The 24,574-nt window shown below is 40.4% G+C and overlaps 1 protein-coding gene across 3 annotated transcripts in view; it reads right to left on the reverse strand.

Annotated features, from left to right (window-relative positions):
• Nucleotides 1–24,574, reverse strand: part of LOC126268335 (ras GTPase-activating-like protein IQGAP1) — a 345,429-nt gene that overhangs the window by 275,482 nt on the left and 45,373 nt on the right. For all 3 annotated transcript variants that reach the window (XM_049973901.1, XM_049973902.1, XM_049973903.1), the window contains 2 exons: nucleotides 17,776–17,933; nucleotides 9,525–9,659 (listed from right to left, as the gene is read on the reverse strand). In XM_049973901.1, the coding sequence (XP_049829858.1) occupies nucleotides 9,525–9,659; nucleotides 17,776–17,933 (293 nt within the window). The remainder of the gene's footprint in view (nucleotides 1–9,524; nucleotides 9,660–17,775; nucleotides 17,934–24,574) is intronic.

The raw sequence follows: 24,574 nt of genomic DNA on the forward strand, positions 1-24,574 counted from the left end.
TGTGGCTGGGAGAGCTACACTGATTCAGTCTCCGGGAATGATGATGATCGTGAAGCCCTACGACCAGCTGTTTTTGGGCACTTCAGCCACTGGAGGGTGTCATCCTTCCCACTAGCAGGAACCTGGGAAGGGAGTGACCCAAGGGAACCCTTTCTAGCAAGAGAAGACTTACACTTCTTCGGCTGAGAAATGGAGGACTGGTGTCCCTGATGGTTTGGGGAACGGTGCTCCCAAGGTAGCTGGCGCGGGAGCAACTGGGAGGGAAGTGCCCCCCACCATCAAAGGGACAGGTGTAGTCTTCCAGCTCTGAGAGCCAACTGGAACTTGCGGAACTGATAGGGCTACAACTGTTATCATAGTGGTGGCATAATAGAAGGTCATTGCCACAGATTTTAAGCACTCAAATTTCCTTTTGGTCTCAGTGTAGGTCAGTCGGTCCAGGGTCTTGTATTCCATGATTTTCCTTTCTTGCTGTAAAATCCTGCAGTCTGGTGAGCAAGGGATATGATGCCCTCCACAGTTGACACAGATGGGAGGTGGGATGGGATGGACGTCCACCATCTCTTCATGTGATGCTGGAAGTACAGCAGGAACACATATGGCCTAACTTCCAGCATTTAAAGCACCGCACTGGGGGAGGGATATATGGCTTGACATCACAACGGTAGACCACCACCTTGACCTTCTTTAATGTGTCACCCTCAAAGGTCAAGATGAAGGCACCAGTGGCAACCTGACTGTCCCTCGAACCCGGATGGATGCTCCAGACGAAATGAACTCCTCGTCACTCTAAGTTGGTGCACAGCTCGTCATCAGACTGCAAAAGAAGGTCCCTGTGGAAAATAATGCCCTGGACCATATTTAAGCTCTTATGATGCATGATAGTAACCGAAACATCCCCCAGCTTGTCACAAGCGAGTAACACCCGTGACTGGGCAGAGGATGACGTTTTTATCAAGACTGACCCTGACCACATTTTGGACAAGCCCCCACCTCCCCAAACTTATTCTCTAAATACTCTACAAAAAAATTGAGGCTTCATTGAGACAAAGGAGTCCCCATCAGCTCTCTTACATACGAGGTACTGGCGGCAAATAAGATTTGCTGCCATCCTTAGCCTGGCATTCCTCCCACGGTTTGGCCAGGGAGGGGAACAATTTATGATCATACTTCCTTGCATTGTACTGAGACTTGGATTGTTTAGAGACTGCTGGTGTTTGTTCACCAGCAAGTGGTGATGTGATACGTTTCATTGCGTGTCATCCGTCCTGATGCCACCTACTCCAACCAGGGGCCCTACCCACGGGCGCCACACAGCCGCACTTGGCATATGTGAGTAATTAACAGTGCAGGCATCAGCAGAGCAATCCCTTTGTGTTCGGGGCTACAACCAACAGGGTACATAGCGGCCCCATCACAACGGACTGGCTATCCTGCTGGATATGAGATGAGAATTCCACGGTCAGCGTCAGTGTAGAGAACGACACTGCATAGTGGGTGGAGGAGAACGCACGCAGGAAGGTGTGCTCACTCAAGAGAAGGAGGCTGAGCGGGACTACAATGCCACAACGAGAAAGTGGGCTAAAGATCTCAATGCACAATTGGCACGATGCACCATGTAAGGCGCCCTTCCCCAATTGGCTTGCTCTTCAGGAAATTTTGAAAAATGGATGTCAAACCCTACAGGGGACCATCACAGAAAGGCCAAAAGATGAGAGACTCCTTTTAGTCGCCTCCTATGACAGGCAGGAATACCTCAGGCCTAGGGCCTATTCTAACCTCCAGGCCCGCAACAGGGGGAGGGGGAGGGGGAGGGAGAGAGAATAAGATCTTATGAAAATAACTAAATAGTCCGATTTACTTTTCCATTAGACACAACACACAATCAAATTCTGTAAAAAGGATAACTCTATTGATTAGCTTTTCCTATTAAGAGGACAAGCCTCCCTTAGAGTACTTTATTTGGAAACTAAACTAAATTTAGTAAGAGAGTTATATGTGGCAATATAGAGACAGGGTTTTCTGTTATTTACGTAACAGCATACTAAATTACAATAGTAGTGGTAGGGTTATATCATGATGGCAGTGCATGCTCAACAGGCCAGAGGCCATAGGCAACAGACTTCAGGAGTTACAATGGTGTTTCGCACCCAGTACACTGTTTAGTGTGGCATTTTATAGACATTTTATTTATTACAACAAGTTTTCACATGTGGAAAGTAATTTATATCTTCAAGACAAAGTATGGGTGATGTTAGGTATAAAATTGTGACAGTCGCCAGCTGTTTGCACACACAAAATGAGTTAAAAAAAGGCATTGCCAAAAAGTGACATTCCAGATACAGTATACAGAGCTGATTCAGAATCCAAAACATTCCTTAGAGATTCATTGAGATTCAATATGGTAGGAAGAGGGAATTCTTGATCCTTTGTAAAGTACAGCAATTCATAAAACTTGTAAAAGAATGGACAACTACACAGTTATGGTTAATAATCTACAATAATGAACATGGTACAGACATTTTTTTATTGGTGCTCACTATAGTGTTGGTTCACACAGCTCATCCCTCCCTTTTACACTTCTTTCAAGAGGCCTACACCTTTTCGAGATTATTTCTGAAATTACTGAAGGTATTTTAAATTCATGTTTGCAACTAAAGCAAAATGTGTTCTTTTGCCACCAAATGTATTTTGTTTAATTGAAATAAAACGTCATCAGTGGTCTGCAATGAAAGGTATTTACAATTTTGCTTGCTTTCTACATCCAGAAACAGTTCGTCACAAAAGATGTTTATGTTTGTTGCAATGCATTATGTCCAATTTTCGCTTATATCAGGAAACACTGTCTGCCTTGTACATATTTGAGGTATTCCCTCTTTTAGCTCTGTTGTTAGTTTTTATAACACTTTGGCCCACAGTTTGAAAACTGTCTATAAATGTTTCAATGATCTCTTTGACCGCCATATTTTTTGCATTCTTGTTTGTGTCAATTTTCACAAACAATGTATATCTTCATACAATTGTGAAAGTTTTTCGTTGTGGTCACTGGTGCACCCCTTTCACTATACTTGTAGCAAGTTTCACTTGCTATCACCTGAAAACCATTCAATTCATCTATGACAAATTTCTTGTATCACCTACATTTCTCTTGCAACTGTGACAGAATCCTGAAACAGTGGTTTATTAAACAAGGAACTGAGGACAAATCAGGTCAAAAACTTATGAAAAAGCACATGCTTGTTATAAAAATAAAAATATAATTCCTACACTTATCTTATCCAAATCCACACTAATTCTCGTTTCACCAGAAACCGATGACTCTCCAAAAATTACGCCATTCCACTGGAATAGTCAACATTTACTCATAATCCACCATAGATAAGAAAGTTCCACATTTTACTGTTTGACAAAACTCTCTCCTCTTTGCATGCTACTATTTGTCAAAATGTCATTTTGATATCTCAAACTGCTTATGAACTATTAGGGATGTTGTGAATATTTCAGTCTCAAGTTTGCACAAGCAGAAATGAACACATTACATAGAATTCATTTTCTCAAGATTAGAATTCAGTTTTCATCTCCTCCCAAATTTAAAGAAAAATTCAGTAAGTTTGCTAATTTCATACAGAGCAACGTATGGCCCAATACATACCAAACACAAATCTATATTGACCCCTATCTTTCAATTAACACATCTGAATTTCATATAGTGTGTTACTTATGTGTTAAATATCACAATAACTATTATCATCAGCAAAATTATAGGCACTTCATCACCTAGGTGACTTATAAAGCTGTAATTAATATAAAAGACAATTTTTTTATTTTTAAACATTTGTATTACAGAGCGGCCAATGTGAATGTACCGTTCTGCCAGAGTAACACTTCAGACACTGGTTTGCCAAAAAATTCATGGACTTCCTGAACCATCGCAGAAATCCATACATCTGAGTACCTGCTGAGAGCTGCCTGTTCCAAGAGCTGCCGATAATGGTCAGAAGGTCAGGTGTCAAACAATGCACAGGCATGAACTGCGATGTTTAAGAATCCGCCGTAAACATCTGTGGCACGCCATTAAAATATGCTTGTGTGTGGTCAGCTATTCACATTTCCTCGACAGTCGACACTAACCTGACAGTGAATGGTGAACAGTGGTGGGGTCGTAAACCACTGGGCCAAAGGAGAAAGTGATACTGTGCATATGGCTGTCTCCCTACACCTTAAAAAGAAGTTTGAGGTATTGCCCACTGCTGAAAGTGAATCTGAACCAGAATAGGATGCCTTGACTGTTGGAACTGGGGGCCAATATGCTTGAATGTTCAAACAATTGCAAAGGGTGGGATTGTTTGTAACAGAGTGTTAAAGTTTGGTGGGTAATGGAGCCTCTTAGGAAAATAGCAGACAGGTTGCAAAAGGAGTCCACTGTGTTAGCTTTCTTGGGGGTTCATGGACAAGATGTAGAGGCAGCTCTGCCAGCAGCGACTGAGTGCACTGGGTGCACCCTTCTGCAAATCTTAGCTCATTTCAGAATGAATGATGCCTGCCGACTGGGGGGTCACAGCCCATGCTTGATTCCTACAGGCTGCTCACTGCATTGGATAAGACGGTTAATCATGCATGTAGAGTGGAAGTAGAGCTAGTATTCTGCTGCATCATCCCCAAATCCAATCAGTCCTCTGGTTTGGAGCCACATGGTAGGCTTAAACCAGAGGATCAGACAATTCTATGATGAGTGCTGATGCAGATTTTCTGATTTCACTATCATGTGGAGAATTAGAGGAACCCTTAATAGGTTTGGCATGCACTACTTGCAGGAAGCAGCTACTAGGGCAGGAGAGTACATGTGGCATGCAGATGAGGATTTTTTAGGATAGAGAAATCCCTCCATAGGTCCAATAAAGTATGTCCTGATTTCAGAATAGTAGCCCCCATTAATTAAAGACAATAGCATTTATCATGGCAGATTAAAGAAAGAAAATGTTAATATAGTATTAGTTAAATGCAGGAATATCTATGACAAGGTCCCAGAACTAGTCTGAACTTAATAAATGGTAAAAATACCCACTTGGTACTAGGGATGGAAACTTGGATGAAACCAGATGTTAGTAGTTATGAAACTGTAAATTCTGATTGGAACTTACATCACAGACACTGATGTTGGAGGCATGTTTATAGACATAAAAAATATGGTGATATCTGTTAAGCAGAGTACAGATTCTGACTATGAAATAATTTGGGTGGAGATAAGTGTTAAACATGGATCAAACGTGGCCATGAGATGCGCTTATTGACCATCTGCCTCAGGAGTAGTACTGGCAGAACGTATGAGAGGAAACTGAGAATATTTTGCATAAATTCCTGGTCATGTTCTAATATCAGGCAGAGATTTCAACTTACCAGCTATTGACTGGGAGACTCAAATTATTAACACAAGTAGTAGAGACATGGAATCGTGTCAAATTATTCTAAATTCATTATCAAAAAATTACCCTGAGTAGCTAACCAGAGAACCAAGTCATGAAAGCAACATACTAGATCTCTTGGTCACAAACAGGTCAAATGTTTTGACTAGGTTAGTGTGATACAAGGAAACACTGATCATATGAGCATTACACCATTGCCGAATATGGCTGCAAATAGGATTATATAAAGTGGAGGAAGATATCTAAACTTATCATGAGTGACAAGAAACAGAATTCTGATTACCTGAGCAGTAAATATGAAAATTTCACCTTCAGCACTGACAATGTTGAGCATCAATGGACCAAGTTCAAGAGAATTGTATAATGCACTTTAGACAGCTATGTCCCACAAAAAGTTTGTGAGGAATGGGAGAGGCCCACTGTCTTTCAACAGCCATGTTAGAAAGCTGCTACAACAGCAAAGAGAGCTTCACTACTTATTTAAACATAGCCAAAGCCTCACAGGGCGAGGGGCAGGAGCAGGGGTGGACAACAGAATGAAGTCAAAATTAGAGTAAGGAAAGCCATGCATGAAGCATTCAATAAATTTGAAATTAAAATCATACGAAGTTTGGTCTTACATTAAATCAGTAAATAGATGGAATGCATCTGTCCCGAGACCCTGTGACTATAATGGCATGGAAACAGAGGATAACCCAGAGAGGGGCAAAATACTACACAATTTTCCAAACCTGTTTCACTGAGGAAGATGAGAGTGTAATTCCTCCTTTAAACCACCTCACAAAAGTCAAAATCACAGATATTGAAATGAATGACTTTAGGTCAGAAAAGCAACTGAAATTGTTCATCAAAAGATCTATACCTAAAGACCAGAAAGTTGCAAAAGTCACAATAATGGCCAAGAAAGGAAAGATGAATAATATGCTGAATTACAGAAGCATATCACTAATGTCAATTTGCAATAGGATTTTGGAGCATATGGTGTGCTCAGACATTATGAATTACCTTGAAAATGATTTATTTACAAATAACCAACAGGGATTCAGAATATATTGTTTTTGTGAAACATAACTAGCTCTTTATTCTCACAAAGTAATGATTGCTATTGACAGGGTAAATTAAATTGAGTCCATATTTTTAGATTTTCCTCACACACAACTTCTAATCAAACTGCATGTCTCAGTTGTGAGACTGGATTTGTGATTTCCTGACAGAAAGGTCACAGTTCCTAGCAACTTGAGGGAAAGTTCTCAAGTAAAACAGAAGTGATATCTGATGTTCCCCAAGTAAGTGTCATGGATCCTGTGCTGCTCCTGATCTACATTTATTATTAAGGAGACGATTTGAGCAGCCTTCTTAGATTGTTTGCAGGTGATGATGTCATTTACCGTATACTAAAGCCATCAGATGACCAAAACAACTCGCAAAATGATTTAGATAATATATATGCATGGTGCAAAAAGTGGCAATTGACTCTAAATAATGAAAAGTGATAAGTCATCCACAGGAGTACTAAAAGGAACCTGCTAAATTTTTGTTACATAATAAACCCATAAATCTGAAGTCTGTAAATTCAACTAAATATCTATGGATTGCAATTACAAATAACTTAAATTGGTAGGATCATATAGATACAGATAATGTTGTGAGGAAAGCAAATCAAAGACAGTGACCTATTGGCAGAACACTTAGAAAATGCAGCAGGTCTACTAAAGAGACTGCTTACACTATGCTTGCCTGTCTTTTTCTGGACTGTTGTTGCACAGTATGTGATCTGCATCAGATGGGATTGACGGAAGACACAGCAAAAAGTCCAAAGAAGAGTAGCTCATTTTGTATTATCACAGAATAGGGGAGACAATGCCACAGGTGTGGTTGACACAACATGAAGTGGCAATCATTGAAAATAAAAAGGCACTTTTTGTTGCAGCAGGATCTTCTCACACCATTTCAATCAGCAACTTCCTCCTTCGAGTGTGAAAATATTTTGTAGGTGCCCAACAATGTGGGGAGATATTATCGTCAGAAAAGAAGAGAAATCAGAATTGGCATGGAAATATTTAAGTGTTTATTTTCGCCACGCACTGTTTGAGAGTAGAACAGAGGAAAAATAACTTTAAAGTGGTTTGATGAGCCCTCTGCCAGGTACTTAACAGTGAATTTCACAGTATTCATGTAGATGTACATGTATAACAGAGGAAATGCCACTGGATCTGACAGGACACCAATACAATTCTACATATAGAATGCAAACAATCCTATTCCTTTTCTAGTGGTAGTGCAATGTAGGTTGCTGAAGGAGAAAGTGCACCTTATGATTGAAAAAAAAATGTACAGGTCATCCATCTTCACAGGGTTCTCTAACAGAAGCACAAAAGTACTGGCCTACATCTGCAATGTTGGTCTGTTGTCGCACTGTGGAAATATTTTATACTTCTGTTTTATGACTTTCTGAAGACCGAAAATCTCCTCTATTAGAATCAACATGGGTTGTGAAAACAAAGCCAGCTTGATCTATTTGTCCATGAGATAGAAACAGTGGACAGTGACCAGCAACAGTTCTTCCTACAAACCATTTGTAACTGGAACAGGAAAAGGGGAGGTGATGGTGGTACCTAGAGTACCTTCTGCCCCCTTACTATATAGTGACTTCTTGAGTACAGATGTAGATACAGATGATAGGACATGTTCTAAGACAACAAGGAATAACTTCCATGGTACTTGGTGGATCCGTATAGAGAGCAAAAACTGCAAGGAAAGGCAGAGACTGGAATATATCCAACAAATAACTGAGGTTGTTAGGTGCAACAGTTACTCTGAAGTGAAGAGGGTGGACATGTTTGTGTTTGCACTTGCATTAGTGTGAGAGTGAGTGAGTTTGTGTGTGTATGTGTTATCTATTTTTGACAATGACGTTGACCAAAAGCTAACTTTCTGACAGTCTTTCTGTTGTGCCTTTCTGTGAATCAGCATCTCCGCTATATGGTGAGTAGCAACTATCCTTCTCATTATATTGTTACATTCCATCCTGGATTTTCCATTCTTCATTTTATTGTTTATCTATGTCTACTTAATTGATAAAGAATAAAAGGGCAGTTCCAGGTTAAAACAACATGTCAGCTCAGAAATGAATATTCTCTCAGATTTGCACTCTATGTGTAACGATAAAAGAATACATCAAGTTCTATGTCGTTGAGCCTATTTTTGATAAACACCCAATGTTAGGTCAAATTTTGATAAAAATGTATTTGACACAATAGAGAAAATACACAAGGGAAATAAAAACCACTAGGGAAAAGACAAGTAAATCCTACTGGGCACTATGCTTGATCAGTTTTGTATTTGTAGTTGGCAACAACTCCCATGGTCTTTCTTTCAGTCATGCATTTCCTGTGGCATAGTGCACTGGTCACTATCACATCCCTACCACACTGGAAGAATATAATGGCTCTGAGCGCTAGGGGACTTAACATCTGAGGTCATCAGCCCCTAGAACTTAGAACTACTTAAACCTAAACAACCTAAGGACATTACACACATCCATGCCCGAGGCAGGATTCGAACCTGCGACCGCTACGGTCCAGACTAAAGCATCTACAACTGCTCGCCCACACCAGACAGCCACTGGAAGAATACAGTTAATTTATTTCTTATGTTTGTGCAAACAGCGTGCTGACTATTTTTTACTTCTGATGACTTCAACTGGTGGCATGTATGGATATAATAAATATTTCAGTCTGAGTTGATGTGAATCTTCAGCATAAATAATGGAAAAGTTGTTAAGAATATGCCATTAATGTTAAGGATGTTACAACAATTCTACATATTGAATGTAGGAAGTTAGAAAACTTCTATAAAACACCACATATATTTCAATTTTAAGAAATAATGATGCACTACATAACGTCTCCAAAATCACGGAAATAAAAATGGCAACAATGGGGAAAAATCACTTACGAAAATCCAAATTTCATGAGGAGACACATAATTTCAAAATATTAAAACAGGTAAGGAGAGTTTCAAAAATCAAAAGCTACAGATTGTATACAATCCCTCTGTAATTTGCCTTTAGACCTACAATAATTTCTTACTGAAACATACTCTGTTCAGCATAACCTCAGTCTTCCTCTCCTTTGCTTTCACAAGTGCCAGTCCATATGCTTCCATTAATGATTTTTCAATGAACTGTAGTCCCAGACTGGGATTCTGCAATGCTGCCTGCAGAGTAACAGGGTCCTGAAACAATGATGAAGATTAACCAACTATTTCCCCCACCTGAAAAAAATGAATAATTAATTTTTAGAGTAGGGCATGAAAAGGACTGTTCCACAGTCAACTCTTACAGTGAAAAAGAAACACAACATAGCAAAATTCATTTGAAAAACTATGCTATTTGGAGGATTAAATGTACTTCTACTCTGACTTGTCTTTTTTTTCTCTTAATAGGAATTGTACACAGCTGAACACAGTATTGCTACACTGCTTGCAACATATAATGTTTCTATCCTTTTTATTTTCTGTTCTTGCATTTATATTAAAGGAATTTCATATTTAAAGTCATAAATCGATAAAAGCTCCTCAACAGAATTATGTATTCTCATATACTAACAACTTATCAAATAGAAGAGCTGCTGAGCAATGAACTACAGATGGGTTGGCCTCTTAACATGAAATCAATTTCAGATGCAACAGTATGCACAATGCAACAGTCCCTCTCTCGGGAACAGCGTAATTTTGATGCGTACTCCCAATGAAGAAACACGGCTCAGGATTCCCTCACCATTATAGCAACATATTTTGTAACTAATACATAGTGGACAATGTGGAATCATTAGAACTAAGCAGCTAGCAAACCAGAATTTTACGTGGTTTGGGCTAAACAAGCAGAAAACAGGAGACCGCACACTGTCATACATGTGCAGGTAACCAAGCAGTGCTGCACTAATTTTTCCAACTGACCTCTACCTGACCATCCTTGGCAACGCATCCATTTTGGTTTTGCTGGGTCTTTCTGGAACACAAGGTGGCAGATCATCATCAATGTGTTCAGTAGACATCCATTTGTCATTCCAATGAACTTGCCAACTAGTACTAGCACTACAAAAGCACTCGCTTTGTTCTTTTGCTAAGAAGGCTTGCCTTGCACAAATTATTGTTTCAGACAATGATCCACATTTTTCTTTATTGGAATTTCAACAATTTTGCCAACAAAATGGGATTCATCATTTTGAACAGCACCATTCCTCTTCAGTTGAAAAGGGAAACCAAATGTTTCACTCGCACTTTAAAGGCTCAGAAATCCAAAATTTGTTCTTCACACATTTGTTTCTCAGCACCTACAGCATTTTGTCTTTTCACAACCCTTTGCAAGCATAATTATTACATGACCACCATCAGGGGATTCTTCTGCATATGTGTCACACTTGACAGCCTGCTTTAGACACCAACTTCGCAAAAAAAAGTTCTGTACGAAGGACAAAGCTTTCTATCTTGTCTTTAATAAAATAGATAACACATACACACAACTGGAAATATCGCATTGTCCCTCAAACAAATGGCAAAGCTCACTATACCATTCACAGCAAAACTGGCACCCACTGACAGTACCAAAATCAACAACATTTTCCTGATTAATATAATCCTGCTGTAGATTTTTCTGTTTCAGAATCACTGCCTCATTCCCAGACTGCTGTTCCAAGCAGCCCTTTCCTGTGCCTGATATTTGTGCACATGGGTTGTCAGATGCCTCTGACTTGGAGGTTGCCTCCACATCATTTGTTGCCATTTATGGCAACATCAGTTACAGACATGAAGCCTGCATCTACTGTATGGCCTTCAGCATCCACAACAGCAACAGTGCTGTACCCACCTGTGCTGTTAGATGGACATTCCATTTTTGGGAGATGTTCCAGGGAAGTTCACAAGAGGTACGTCAAGATAGCCATGGCCACCTCCATCAGAATGGTGTCTCCCTGTCTTCGTCAACTACAACTGGTGCATTTCGCGCCATTCATATTTCCACAGAAGAAACATTTAAACAAGCTGCCGTGATCCGCAGTCATGATTGGTCCATACAGCTTTTTAAGCCGCTGCACTCAGGCTGTCCTAAGATTATCCTCAGGTTACTCTCAGATCACACCAAGAGCACGGACAACAGTGCACTGACATCTTACGAACCTAGTGCAACACTATTGCTACTGTGACTGCTAATGGATATTCTACACCTTTACTAGTGGAATAGAGAATGATATTTCAGACAGATTACAGGATACAAACTTTTGTGTATTCAACAGTGTATATATTGTAAATAAATATATTTATGTTTGAATCATTCTATAGTGTTTGACATTTTCTAATGTGTCCATCCACCTCATTACACTGACAGACCCAACAGAAGTCATATTCTTAGATGCAGCTGGTCATAATTGTAGGAACTGCGATCGCAGATGTGGCATGATCTCAGATGTTTCAATAGAAGTTTTTGATGCATTAGCAAAATATTCACTGGGTGATGTGAGTAAGGCTGAACATAATTTCAGCTGTCATGACATCGAGATCTTCCTTGAAGGCCATCTGCGCATCAAATAGAACTATTTAAGTCGTTGGCCCAATGTTCAGTGGTATGACATCTGAATGAGGTCTTCAACCATCAACATAGATGTTCTACACTTTGATGTTCATGAGAATTGTGAATTGGCATCCTAGCATGTTTTAGCTGTACTAGAGCACACAGCCAAAACAAATTTTTTGAGTGATAATCATCTGTCACACTATCTGTTGTTATTTGTATTAAAATATCCTTTTCTTTGGGATTGTTGTCACTGCATAGTCTTGGTTGTGTACCCATTCTCGAATGAGTGTACTATAACCTGTTGGAACAATTTTTGGATGAAACTTAAAACTTTGGTATAGTAAGGTATGACTAAACGAGAGTGCAATCTTACACTTGCACATGGTGTGTTACGTCACTGTTGTTCTTAAGAAACTTTATATTGTGTCGTTTATTTTGATATCTGGCCAACCCACAGCATTTTAGCATTGTGTAACTAGACAAAAGAATAAGTGTAACCCAAAAGAGCCCATTTCACAGATTATTCTATATTCACTTGGGCTATATAGCTGACACTGTGCGGTACTTGAAAATCAAAAGAAAATGATATTTCAACCCACCGAACAACAACCAGTTTAGTAGAGCCTTGTTAATGTGTCCTCAACATTCATTTGCAATGTAAATAGCGCAAAGCCTGAGGCCATAAACAGACCAGTTTATCCACAATGGAGACAATTCCTGAGGTTGCCAATATTGACTGACGTATCTTGAATGACAGTTTCTGTTTTAGTCACTTCCACTGTTAGTGTGGAAACACTTATGTTGTGCCTAAAGTGTGGTCTTCCTTATGGCAGATTACTCTTCAGTGAGAACAGTTATTGCCTCAGCCGTCCACTTCAGATCTATCCCCTCATTTGAGGAACTGATGGAGTGAGACACCACCATTGCCTGGACAGTACTGGGCCAATACTAAGATGGTTGAACAAGAATGGATGTTAAAAATTTTTCATACTTGTTACAAAATTCCATTCACTCCAGATGGCAGGGATAAGACTGAATACCATCTCGGTGGGATTATAAAGACAAAATGGGCTAAGTACCATAGACTTTACAGTTCATGATCAGTATAAAACAAAATTTAGAATTCTGATACTTGTTTAACGATTATATCCTCAAAATGGCAAAGTAGTTGAAAGCACATGTAATTTCTGGGCTCTTCGGATCATACCTCATTTTTGAAGTTACCAACCAGCACCTGTTCTTAAGAAACTTGATATCCACGAACCATGGACCTTTCCATTGGTGGGGAGGCTTTTGTGCCTCAGCGATACAGATAGCTGTACCACATTAGGGGGGGGGGGGGGGAGGGGCGGGGGGGGGGGGGGGGGGAGGTATCTGTTGAGAGGCCAGATAAATGTGTGGTTCCTGAAGAGGGGCAGCAGCCTATTCAGTAGTTGCAAGGGCAACAGTCTGAATGATTGAGTGATCTGGCCCTGTAATATTAACCAAAATGGCCTTGCAGTGTGGGTACTGTGAATGGCTGAAAACAAGGGGAAACTAACTGTATGGTTAAATGACGATGGCATTGTCTTGCGTAAAATATTCCTCAGGGAAAATAGTCTGCCATTCAGAAGTCTGGGCAGGGACTACTCAGGAGAAACACAACTGGCGTTCTGCGGCTCGGAGCATGGAATATCAGGTCCCTTAATTGGCCAGGAAGTTCAGAAAATTTAAAAAGGGAAATGTATAGATTAACGTTAGATACAGTGGCAATTAGTGAAGTTCGGCAGCAGGAGGAACAAAGCTTCTGGTCAGGTGAATACAGAGTTATAAATACAAAATCAAATAGGGGTAATGCAGGAGTAGGTTTAATAACACATTATTGTAGCAATGATGCCTACCACAGTAGTACGAGCATATATGCCAACTAGGTCCGCAGATGAAGAGAGTGAAGAAATCTATGATAAGATAAAAGAAATTATACAGATAGTGAAGGGAGACGAAAATTTAATAGTGATACAGGACTGGAATTCAATAGCAGGAAAAGGAAGAGAAGGAAAAGTTGTAGGTGAATATAGAAAGGGGTTAATGAATGAAAGAGGAAGCCGCCTGGTAGAATTTTGCACAGAGTACAGCTTAATCATAGCTAACACTTGGTTTAATAATCATGAAAGAAGGTTGTTATGTGGAAGAGGCCTGGACACACTGGAAGGTTTCAGGTAGATTACATAATGGTAAGACAGATTTAGGAAGCAGGTTTTAATTTGTAAGACATTTCCAAGGGCAGATGTGCACTTTGACCATAATCGGTTGGCTATGAACTGCAGATCAAAACTGAAGAAAGTGCAAAAAGGCAGTAATTTAAGGAGATGGGACATGGATAAACTGAAAGAACCAGAGGTTGTAGAGAGTCTGAGAGACAGTATTAGAGAACAACTGACAAGAACAGGGGACAGAAACACAGTAGAAGAAGAATGGGTAGCTTCGAGAGATGAAATAGTGAAAGCAGCAGATGATCAAGTAGGTAAAAAGACAAGGGCTAGTAGAAATCCTTGGGCAACAGAAGAGATACTGAATTTAATTGATGAAAGGAAAAATACATAAAAATGCAGTAAATGAAGCATGCAAAAAGGAATACAGACACCTCAAAAATGGGATCGACAGGAAGCGCAAAATGGCTAAGCAGGGATGGCTAGAGGACAAATGTAAGGATGTAGAGACTGATCTCACTGGGGGTACGATAGATACAACCAACAGGAATATTAAAGAGACCTTTGGACAAAAGAGAACCACTTGTATGAACATCAAGAGCTCAGACGGAAACCCAGTTCTAAGGAAAGAGGGGAAAGCAGAAAGGTGGAAGGAGTATATAGAGGGTCTATATAAGGGCAATGTACTTGAGGAAAATAATATGGAAATGGAAGAGGATGTAGATGAAGATGAAATGGGAGATATGATACTGCATGAAGAATTTGACAGAGCACTGAAAGACTTTGAGTCTAAACAAGGCCCCGGAAGTAGACAACATTCCATTAGAACTACTGACAGCCTTGGGAGAGCCAGTCCTGACAAAACTCTGCCATCTGGTGAGCAAGATGTATGAGACAGGTGAAATCCCCCCAGACTTCAATAAGAATATAATAGTTCCGATCCCAAAGAAAGCAGATGTTGACAAGTGTGAAAATTACCGAACTACCAGCTTAATAAGTCACAGGTGCAAAATACTAACACCAATTCTTTACAGACAAATGGAACAACTGGTAGAAGGCGACCTCAGGGAAGGTCAGTTAAGATTCCATAGAAATGTTAGAGCACATGAGGTAATACTGACACTTAGGTTAAGGAAAAGCAAACCTACCTTTCTAGCATTTGTAGACTTAGAGAAAGCTTTTGACAATGTTGACTGGAATACTCTCTTTCAAATTCTGAAAACGGCAGGGATCAAATGCAGGGAGCAAAAGGCTATTTACAATTTGTACAGAAACCAGAAGGCAGTTATAAAGAGTCAAGGGGCATGAAAGGGAAGCAGTGTTTGAGAAGGGAGTAAGACAGGGTTAAAGCCTATCTGTGATGTTATTCAATCTGTATTTTGAGCATTCAGTAAAGGAAACAAAAGAAAAATTTGTAGTAGGGTTAAAATCCATGTAGAAGAAGTAAAAACTTTGAGGTTTCCCAGTGACATTGTAATTCTGACAGAGACAGCAAATGACCTGGAAGAGCAGTTGAAGAGAATGTACAGTGTCTTGAAAGGAGGATATAAGGCGACCAACAACAAAAGCAAAATGAAGATAATGGAATGTAGTCGAATTAAATCAGGTGATGCTGAGGGAATTGGGTTAGGAAATGGGACACTTAAAGTAATGGGGAGCAAAATAACTGTGGATGGTCGAAGTAGAGAGGATATAAAATGTGGACTGGCAATGGCAAGGAAAGCATTTCTGACAAAGAGAAATTTGTTAACATCGAGAATAGATTTAAGTGTCAGGAAGTCGTTTCTGAAAGTATTTGTAAGGAGTGTAGCCACGTACAGAAGTGAACATGGACAATAAATAGTCTGGACAAGAAGAGAATAGAAGCTTTCGAAATGTGGTGCTACAGAAGAATGCTAAAGATTAGATGGGTAGATCATGTAATTAATGAGGAGGTACTGAACAGAATTGGGAGAAGAGGAATTTGTGGCACAACTTGACTAGAAGAGGGGATTGGTTGGTAGGGCATGTTCTTAGGCATCAAGGGATCACCAATTTAATATTGGAGGGCAGCATGAGGGTAAAAATCATAGAAGGAGACCATGAGATGAATACACTAAGCAGATTTAGAAGGATGTAGGTTGCAGTGGGCATGTGAAGATGAAAACACTTGCACAGGATAGAGTAGCATGGAGAGCTGCATCAAACCAGTCTCTGGACTGAAGACCACAACTATGACAGTGTCAGAATGTGACAAAGTGTGTGTGTGTGTGTGTGTGTGTGTGTGTGTGTGTGTGTGTGTGTGTGTGTGTGTGTGTTTACATGCGCATTTGCGTGTGTCTTTTGGGAGGAAGGGGGGTGGGGAGCTTTATATTTTGCATGGTTGATGGTGTGGCTGGGAGAACCACAGCATTTCTGTGATCACACATTTGTTAATGGCAGCTACCAAGGAACTGTATGTTGCTTTGTCACATATGATTCAGACCAGGATGAACTGACTCTCCAGTTGTGTAAACTAAAGTAATAGGTTGTACTGCCAGATTGGTGGTGGCTTCAATGCTACTTTACTGAGCATTCAATATGTCCATCATTGTGAACAGCAAGAGCAGATGGTACATGGCAAGAATGTTATTGACTGGTGCACATGTCACATGTATTCTGAAAATTTACACTATCTGCATTTTATTATTCTGCTGTGAGCTCTGGACGTCACCATAATGCAAAGGTTTATAATGCTTCATTATTTCTTACATTGCAGTAAGAGATAAAAGAGAAACTACATTTATCACTAATGAAGATATCATTTGACAGAGAATAGGCAGTCATAGGGTTAAAGTGATGAAAAGCAGTGTTGACATTAATAAGGTCAACCACAGCACAAGTTTCATATTTTCTATAATATTATTATTATTTTGTCCTCAAAGTGTTTATAAGAAAACTTTCCCCTGCTTCAAACCCACTCACATTGAACAAAAACCCTGATTAATTGCAAAACAGCAGTAACATATCTCTAATGATTATCAATATTGAAGTCATTATAGCTACGATGGGACTGTGTGTGCACTGTTCCTTTTTGGTTGATTTTTGTCAAAGTGTACTTTCCACAAAAACCATTTTCAAGTCTTTATTTTGAACTGTATTTACCATTACATTTTGGACTCACTTTTTAATTGAGACCCAAAGCATATGTGTGTTTCAACCATTCTCCTCTATTTATTTGTAAACTTTGTTGCCAACTACATTGCCTTGGGCTTAGGTACAAACTGAGTAAAATTTACACCCTGCCTGATACTGTGTAGGTCACTATTTGGTAGGATACAGCCCAAGTTAATAAAAAATAATAATTATCCGGTAGCAATTAACCAACATTATTAGCTTCTTTCCTCTGGCAAGAAACATGCAAAGTTGGAGCAAAAAATGAATTCCAATTGCATAATCTGTGAATAGTCCCATTTCCCTCCGTTCATTCCTAGTATTTTTACCATATGAAGGAAACCACAGTACTAATGAAGATTTATATGTCAGCTTGTATTTTAGTCTGGTACTGTCTCTTAAATAGATGTACCTTATGTATGATACTGGATAATCCTAACATTTCCAAATTTATAGTTACCACATTGTCTATAGCTCTGTTCAGATCAGCAATGGCAATCTCTACACATTCATGATATTGCCCTGCTTCCTTTGCAAGAAGCCCTCCAATCCTCTGAAATGCTGGCAAGGGATTGCCATACTCTTCCAGGTCACGCCTCACTGCACCAATCTCTTCCGCTTGTAGAGAAACATAAAAAAATTAAACGTCTTTTAAGTATATGAATTATTTGTCATAGGAGAACTATACCATACAACTACAGTCGATACCTTTCATTGCCAAGTAAAAAATGCACATCAGTTTTAGGGCTTAAGAAAGAAAAGGAAACCAACAAACAACAGAAAATGCAGGATGGAATGCAACAATATTATGAAAAGGAAAGTTGCTATTCACCATGTAGTGGAGATGCTAAGTCGCATATAGGCACAACAAAAAAGACTGTCACAAATAAAGCTTTTGGCTGTTACGGCCTTTGTCAACAATAGACACACACACACACACACACACACACACACACACACACACACACACACACACAACTGCAGTCTCAAGCAACTGAAAACTGGGTGGGGGTATGGAGGAGGCTGGAGCAGGGAGGGGGAGGGATAGTATCTGGGGGGGGGGGGGGGGAGGAAGTAGCAGAAAAGGAGAGAAGTAAGAAAAATAACTGAGTGTGATGGCAGAATGATGGCTGTTTAGTGCTGGAATGAGAACAAGGAAGGGGCTGGATGGGTGAGGACAGTGACTAACAAAGGTTGAGGCCAGGAGGGTTGCGGGAACGTAGGATGTGTTGCAGGGACAGTTCCCACCTACGCAATTCAGGAAAAGCTGGTGTTGCTCGAAGGATCCATATGGCACAAGCTGTAAAGCAGTCATTGAAATGAAGGATGACAAGTTTGGCAGTGTGTTCAGCAACACAGTGGTCCAATTGTTTCTTGGCCACAGTTTGTCTGTGGCCATTCATGTGGACTGACAGCTTGTTGTTTGTCATGCCCACATAGAACGCAGCACAGTGGTTGCAGCTTAGCTAGTAGATCACTTGACTCGTTTCCAGGTAGCCCTGCCTTTGATGGGATAAGTGATGTTCATGACCAGACTGAAGTAGGTGATGGTGGGAGAATGTATGGGACACGTCTTTCATCTAGGTCTATTTCTGGGGTATGAGCCATGAGGTAAGGGGTTGGGAGCAGGGGTTGTGTGAGGATGGAGTGTATATTGTGTAGGTTTGGTGGATGACAGGACACCACTGTGGGAGGGTGGGAAGGATAGTGGGCAGGACATTTCTCATTTCAGGGCACGACAAATAGTAGTCAAAACCCTGGCGGAGAATGTAATTCAGTTGCTCCAAACCTGCGTGGTTCTCAGTTACGAGGAGAATGCCCCTCTGTGGCCGGACAGTGGGACTTTGGGAGATGGTGGAAGCCTATTAAGATAAGGAACAGGAGATTTGTTTTTGTACCAGGTTGGGAGGATAATTACAGTCTGTAAAGGCTTTAGTGAGACCTTCGGTATATTTTGAGATGGACCACTCGTCACTGCAGATGCGATGACCAAAGGTGGCTAGGCTGTACGGAAGGTATGAAACGGATGGCAGCCTTCTTTGGTTGAGACTAATATTGAACCCTGCTTAACTCGGTTCACTCCTTACCCAACCATAATCCAGCCCCACTGCCCCCAAATCACTCCCTGTTAACTTTCCAGAATTTCTTAACCTCAAATCTTGCCTTATCATCATTCTCCAAATCCCTCAACATGCAAACAAAACCTTAAATCCACAGAAAGAACTGAATTCCACCATCTAAAAACTGATCCAGACCTCATAATCCTACCTGCAGACAAAGGCTCCACCACTGTTGTTTTGAACCGCAAGGACTACCTGGCAGAAGGACTCCGCCAGCTTTCCATATCACACTTACTAACTGCCAGCAATGCCTCCATTTCAACAGCAGCTACTCATTCCATACCAAGAAGTAACTTCCATACAGGCTAGCCAACAGTGGTTGTCACATCTACCATGACAAGCACTCTCTCTTGAAATATACCGAAGGTCTCACTGAAGCCTTGACAGATCGTAATTATCCACCCAATCTTGTACAAAAACAAATCTTCTGTGCCTTATATTTCCAGTCTCCCACCACCTCCCAAAGTCCCACTGTCCGGCCACAGAGGATCAGTCCTCTTAACTCAATACCACCCAGGAGTGGAGTAAGTGAATTACATTCTACACCAAGGTTCCAACTACCTCTCGTTGTGCCCTAAAATGAGAAATGTCCTGCCCACTATCCTTCCCAGTGGTACCACAACGTCCACCGAACCTACACAATATACTCATCCATCCTTACACAATCCCTGCACCCAACCCCTTACCTCATGTCTCATGCCCCTGTAATAGACCTAGATACAAGACCTGTCCCATACACCCTCCCACCACCAGCTACTCCAGTCTGGTCACGAACATCACCTATCCCATTAAAGGCAGGGCTAACTGTGAAACCAGTCATGTGATTTAGAAGCTAAGCTGCAACCACTGTGCTCCATTCTATGTGGGCAAGACAACCAACAAGCTGTCTGTCCACACGAATGGCCACTGACAAACTGTGGCCAAGAAACAAGTTGACCACCCTGTCACTGAACACGCTGCCAAACATGACATCCTTCATTTCAGTGAGTGCTTGACAGCCTGTTCAATATGGATGCTTCCCACCAACACCAGCTTTTCTGAACTGCACAGGTGGGAACTTTTCCTGCAATACTCCTATGCTCCTGTAACCCTGCTGGCATCTACCTTTCTTAGTCACTGTCCTCACCTACTCAGCCCCTTCCCTTTTCCCATTTCAGCACTACACAGCCATATTCCACCAACACTCTGTATTTTTTCTTCTCCCTTTTTCTGCTACTTCCCCCACCCCCTCCCCTCCGCACCTCTCCCCTACCCTCCGTCTAACCTGCAGCACTTCACTGTCTGCCACCCCCACCATACTATCCTTTCCTCTCCCCACTCCAATCTCTTCCTTACCCCCACACAGTTGCTACTCTCATCATGCACTGCTGCTGCCTGCAGTGTGATTTCAGTTACCTGAGGCTGCAGTCGCATGTGTGAGAGTTGCGTCTGCTTGTGTGTATTGTTGGCGAAGGTCTTAATGGCTGGAAGCTTTATTTGTGGAATCTTTTTGTTGTACCTATCTGCAGCTCAGCATTTCCACTATATGGTGAGCAAAAACTTTCCTTTACCTACACTGGAATGGAACATGCATCGTTGCATCTAGACTATGAAATATGTTAACATATAAATTATATAAAAAATGTAAGGAAGGGATCTTATTTCAGAGATTTCAAGGTCTTAGGGACAGTACAATAAAACTGGCAAACACTGTTCACAGGAAGAATAAAAGCAGAATAATAAACAATTGAAAGAAGTGAAAAACTAGCATCATAAAATGATTGTCATCTACAGGTTGACATCTAAAATTCTAAATATATCATAGTTATTAATCATATTTTCAAAAATTTATTATTTTTGTTGCTGCATAACATAATCTGGATAGTCTTTTCTTAAATACAGAATACTTTCTTTGATATGAGTAAATAATCTCAAAAATTTCATTTGGCAACACATAAAAATGTGAAAGTATTCTGAACTAAGCAAATTTCCAGGCATTAATTTCTCCAGTAGTTTACCTTGTCACAATACCCATGGTATCTTTTCAAGGTAGTTTGGTGTTCCCTTTGATAAACTCTTTTGTATAGTGCCACTGAGACATGAGCGGAAGCAGCTCAAGATGCCACAGCAAAAATTATAACAGCTGAATGATGATTAATTAGGTATTAATCCTCCGGAACTCGCAAGTAGAAAGGTGGAAGGAGTACATATTGGGTCTGTTCAATGGTGATGTATGAGGGTGGTTTGAAAAGTTCACAACAAGAGGTCAGCATTAGTGCAACGACTTGTTCACATTATATTCATTGGACTGTTGCATGTAAACATGTGCCACGTCAATGCTCTTGGAAGAGAGTTGCTGTGGTGACATGGTCCTGTTGCTGTTCCCGCATAGTGATTTGCGAAGATGGGGGAGGGGGGGGGGCGGGGGGAAGGGTTGAGAGAATAAATAAATAAAATCAAGAGTTGATCAGTGATTAAGTACTCCATAAAGAAAGTTATGAAAGCACAAAGGACATTCACGCCAATTTTCTTAAACTGGAGGACTATGCTCCCTCATACTTAACTGTTGCCAAGTGGACAAGTGAACTTAAATTTGGTCAAGAGAGCTTAGATGATGATGCACACAGTTGTCGGCCAAGATGTGTCACTATTCCATAAATCATTGCAAAAGTGTACAAAATGGTCATGGAGAATTGAAAATGCGTAAAATTGCTCATGCTTGCGAAGTGGCATCTGAAAGGGTATATCACATTTTAACTGAAGAATTGGAAATGAAAAAATTATCTGCAAGATTGGTGCTGCAACTCTTGCTGCTGGATCAAAAACACACGAGAATGGACATATCGGAACAATATTTGGCCCATTTTAGGAAAACAAACAAGATTTTCTGCACCGGTTTGCGACCACAGATGAAACTTGGGCGCACTACTATACCCCAGAGGCAAAAACAACAGTCAAAGCAGTGGAAAAATGCTGATTATCCACCACCAATGAAAGCAAAGACAATTCCTTCGGCGGGAAAGGTCAAGGCATCAGCGTTCATGGATGCGAAGGAGATTCTGTTTGTAGATTATCTCCCCACTAGGCAAACAATTACTGGAGAATATTATGCTAACCTCCTGGACAAATTGCAACAAAGGATACACGAAAAGAGTCAGGTTTAGCAAGGAAGAAAGTCATCTTCCATCAAGATAATGTGCGCCTGCACACATGTGCTGTCTCCATGGCAAAATTACATGAACTGAGGTATGAATTGTTGCAACACCTGCCTTATTCAGCTGATATGACTCCGTCAGACTTCCATCTCTTCCCAAAACTGAAAATTTTTCTCGGTGGATGAAGATTCACTTCAAACGAAGAATTGATAATATGAGTTGACGACTATTTTGAAAGCCTGGAGGAAACTCATTTTCAAGATGGAATCAAGGCACTGGAACATCACTGGATCAAGCGCATTAACCTACAAGGAGACTACACTGAAAAATACAAAAGTTTCAGAGATGTAAGTACTTTTTTCTATCCCGTCACGAGAACTTTTCAAACCACCGTCATACTTGGTAATATTATGGAGAAGGAAGAGGACGTAGATGAAGATGAAATGGGAGATATGATACTATGTGAAGAATTTGACATAGCGCTGAAAGACTAAGTCAAAACAAGACTCCGGGAGTAGACAGCTTTCCATTAGAACTACTGATAACCTTGGGAGAGCCAGTAATAACTAAACTCTACCATCAGGTGAGCAAGGTGTACGAGACAGGTGAAATTCCCTCAGACTTCAAAAAGAATATAATAATTCCAATTCCAAAGAAAGCACGTGTCGACAGGTGTGAAAATTGCCAAACTATTAGTTTAATAAGCCATGGTTGCAAAATATGGACATGAATTCTTTACAGACAAATGGAAAAACTGGTAGAAGCTGACTTTGGGGAAGATCAGTTTGGATTCTATAGAAACGTTAGAACACACAAGGCAATACTGATACTACAGCTTATCTTAGAAGATAGGTTAAGGAAAGGCAAACCTACATTTCTAGCATTTGTATAGATAGAGAAAGCTTTTGACAGTGTTGACTGAAATACTCTCATTCAAATTCTAAAGGTGGGAGGGGTCAAATGCATGGAGTGAAATGTTATTTACAATTTGTACAGAAACCAGATGGCAGTTATAAGAGCTGAGGGCCATGGAAGGGAAGCAGTGGTTCAGAAGGAAGTAAGACAAGGTTGTGGCCTATCCCTGATGTTATTCAATCTGTATACTGAGCAATCAGTAAAGGTAACAAAAGAAAAATTTGGAGTAAGAATTAAAATCCATGGAGAAGAATAAAAGCTTTGAGCTTTGCCCATGACATTGTAATTCTGACAGAGACAGCAGGACCTGGAAGAGCACTTGAATGGAATTAACAGTCTCTTGAAAGGAGGATACAAGATGAACATCAACTAAAGCAAAACCAGGATAATGGAATGTAGTCGAATTAAGTCAGGTGATGCTGAGGGAATTAGATTAGGAAATGAGGCACTTAAAGTAGCATGCAAGTTTTGCTACTTGGGGAGCAAAATAACTGATAATGGTCGAAGTAGAGAGGATATAAAGTGTAGACAGGCTATGGCAAGGAAAGTGTTTCTGAAGAAGAGAAATTTTTTAACATCGAGTATAGATTTAAGTGTCAGGAACTCTTTACTGGAAGTATTTGTATGGAATGTAGCCATGTACAGATGTGAAACATGAACGATAAATAGTTAACACAAGATGAGAATAGAAGCTTTTGAAATGTAGTGCTACGGAAAAATGCTGAAGATTAGATGGGTAGCAACAAATAAGGAGGTACTGAACAGAATTGGGGAGAAGAGGAATTTGTGGCACAACCTGACTAAAAGAAGGGATTGGTTGGTAGGACCCATTCTGAGGCATCAAGGAATCACTAATTTAGTACTAGAGGGAAGTGTGGAGGGTATAAATCATAGAGGCAGACCAAGAGATGAATACACTAAGCAGATCCAGAAGGATGTAGGTTGCAGTAGTTACTCAGAGATGAAGAAGCTCACACAGGATAGAGTAACATGGAGAGCTTCATAAGTTTCAGTACCGAAAAAATATATCATACATTCTTTCACATCAGCTCTAAAAAGGAAAGAGTGTAGAGAGGAGAGATAGTAGTGG

The sequence above is a fragment of the Schistocerca gregaria genome, chromosome 1 (genome assembly GCF_023897955.1).
Source record: "Schistocerca gregaria isolate iqSchGreg1 chromosome 1, iqSchGreg1.2, whole genome shotgun sequence".
Classification (NCBI taxonomy): Eukaryota; Metazoa; Arthropoda; class Insecta; order Orthoptera; family Acrididae; genus Schistocerca; species Schistocerca gregaria.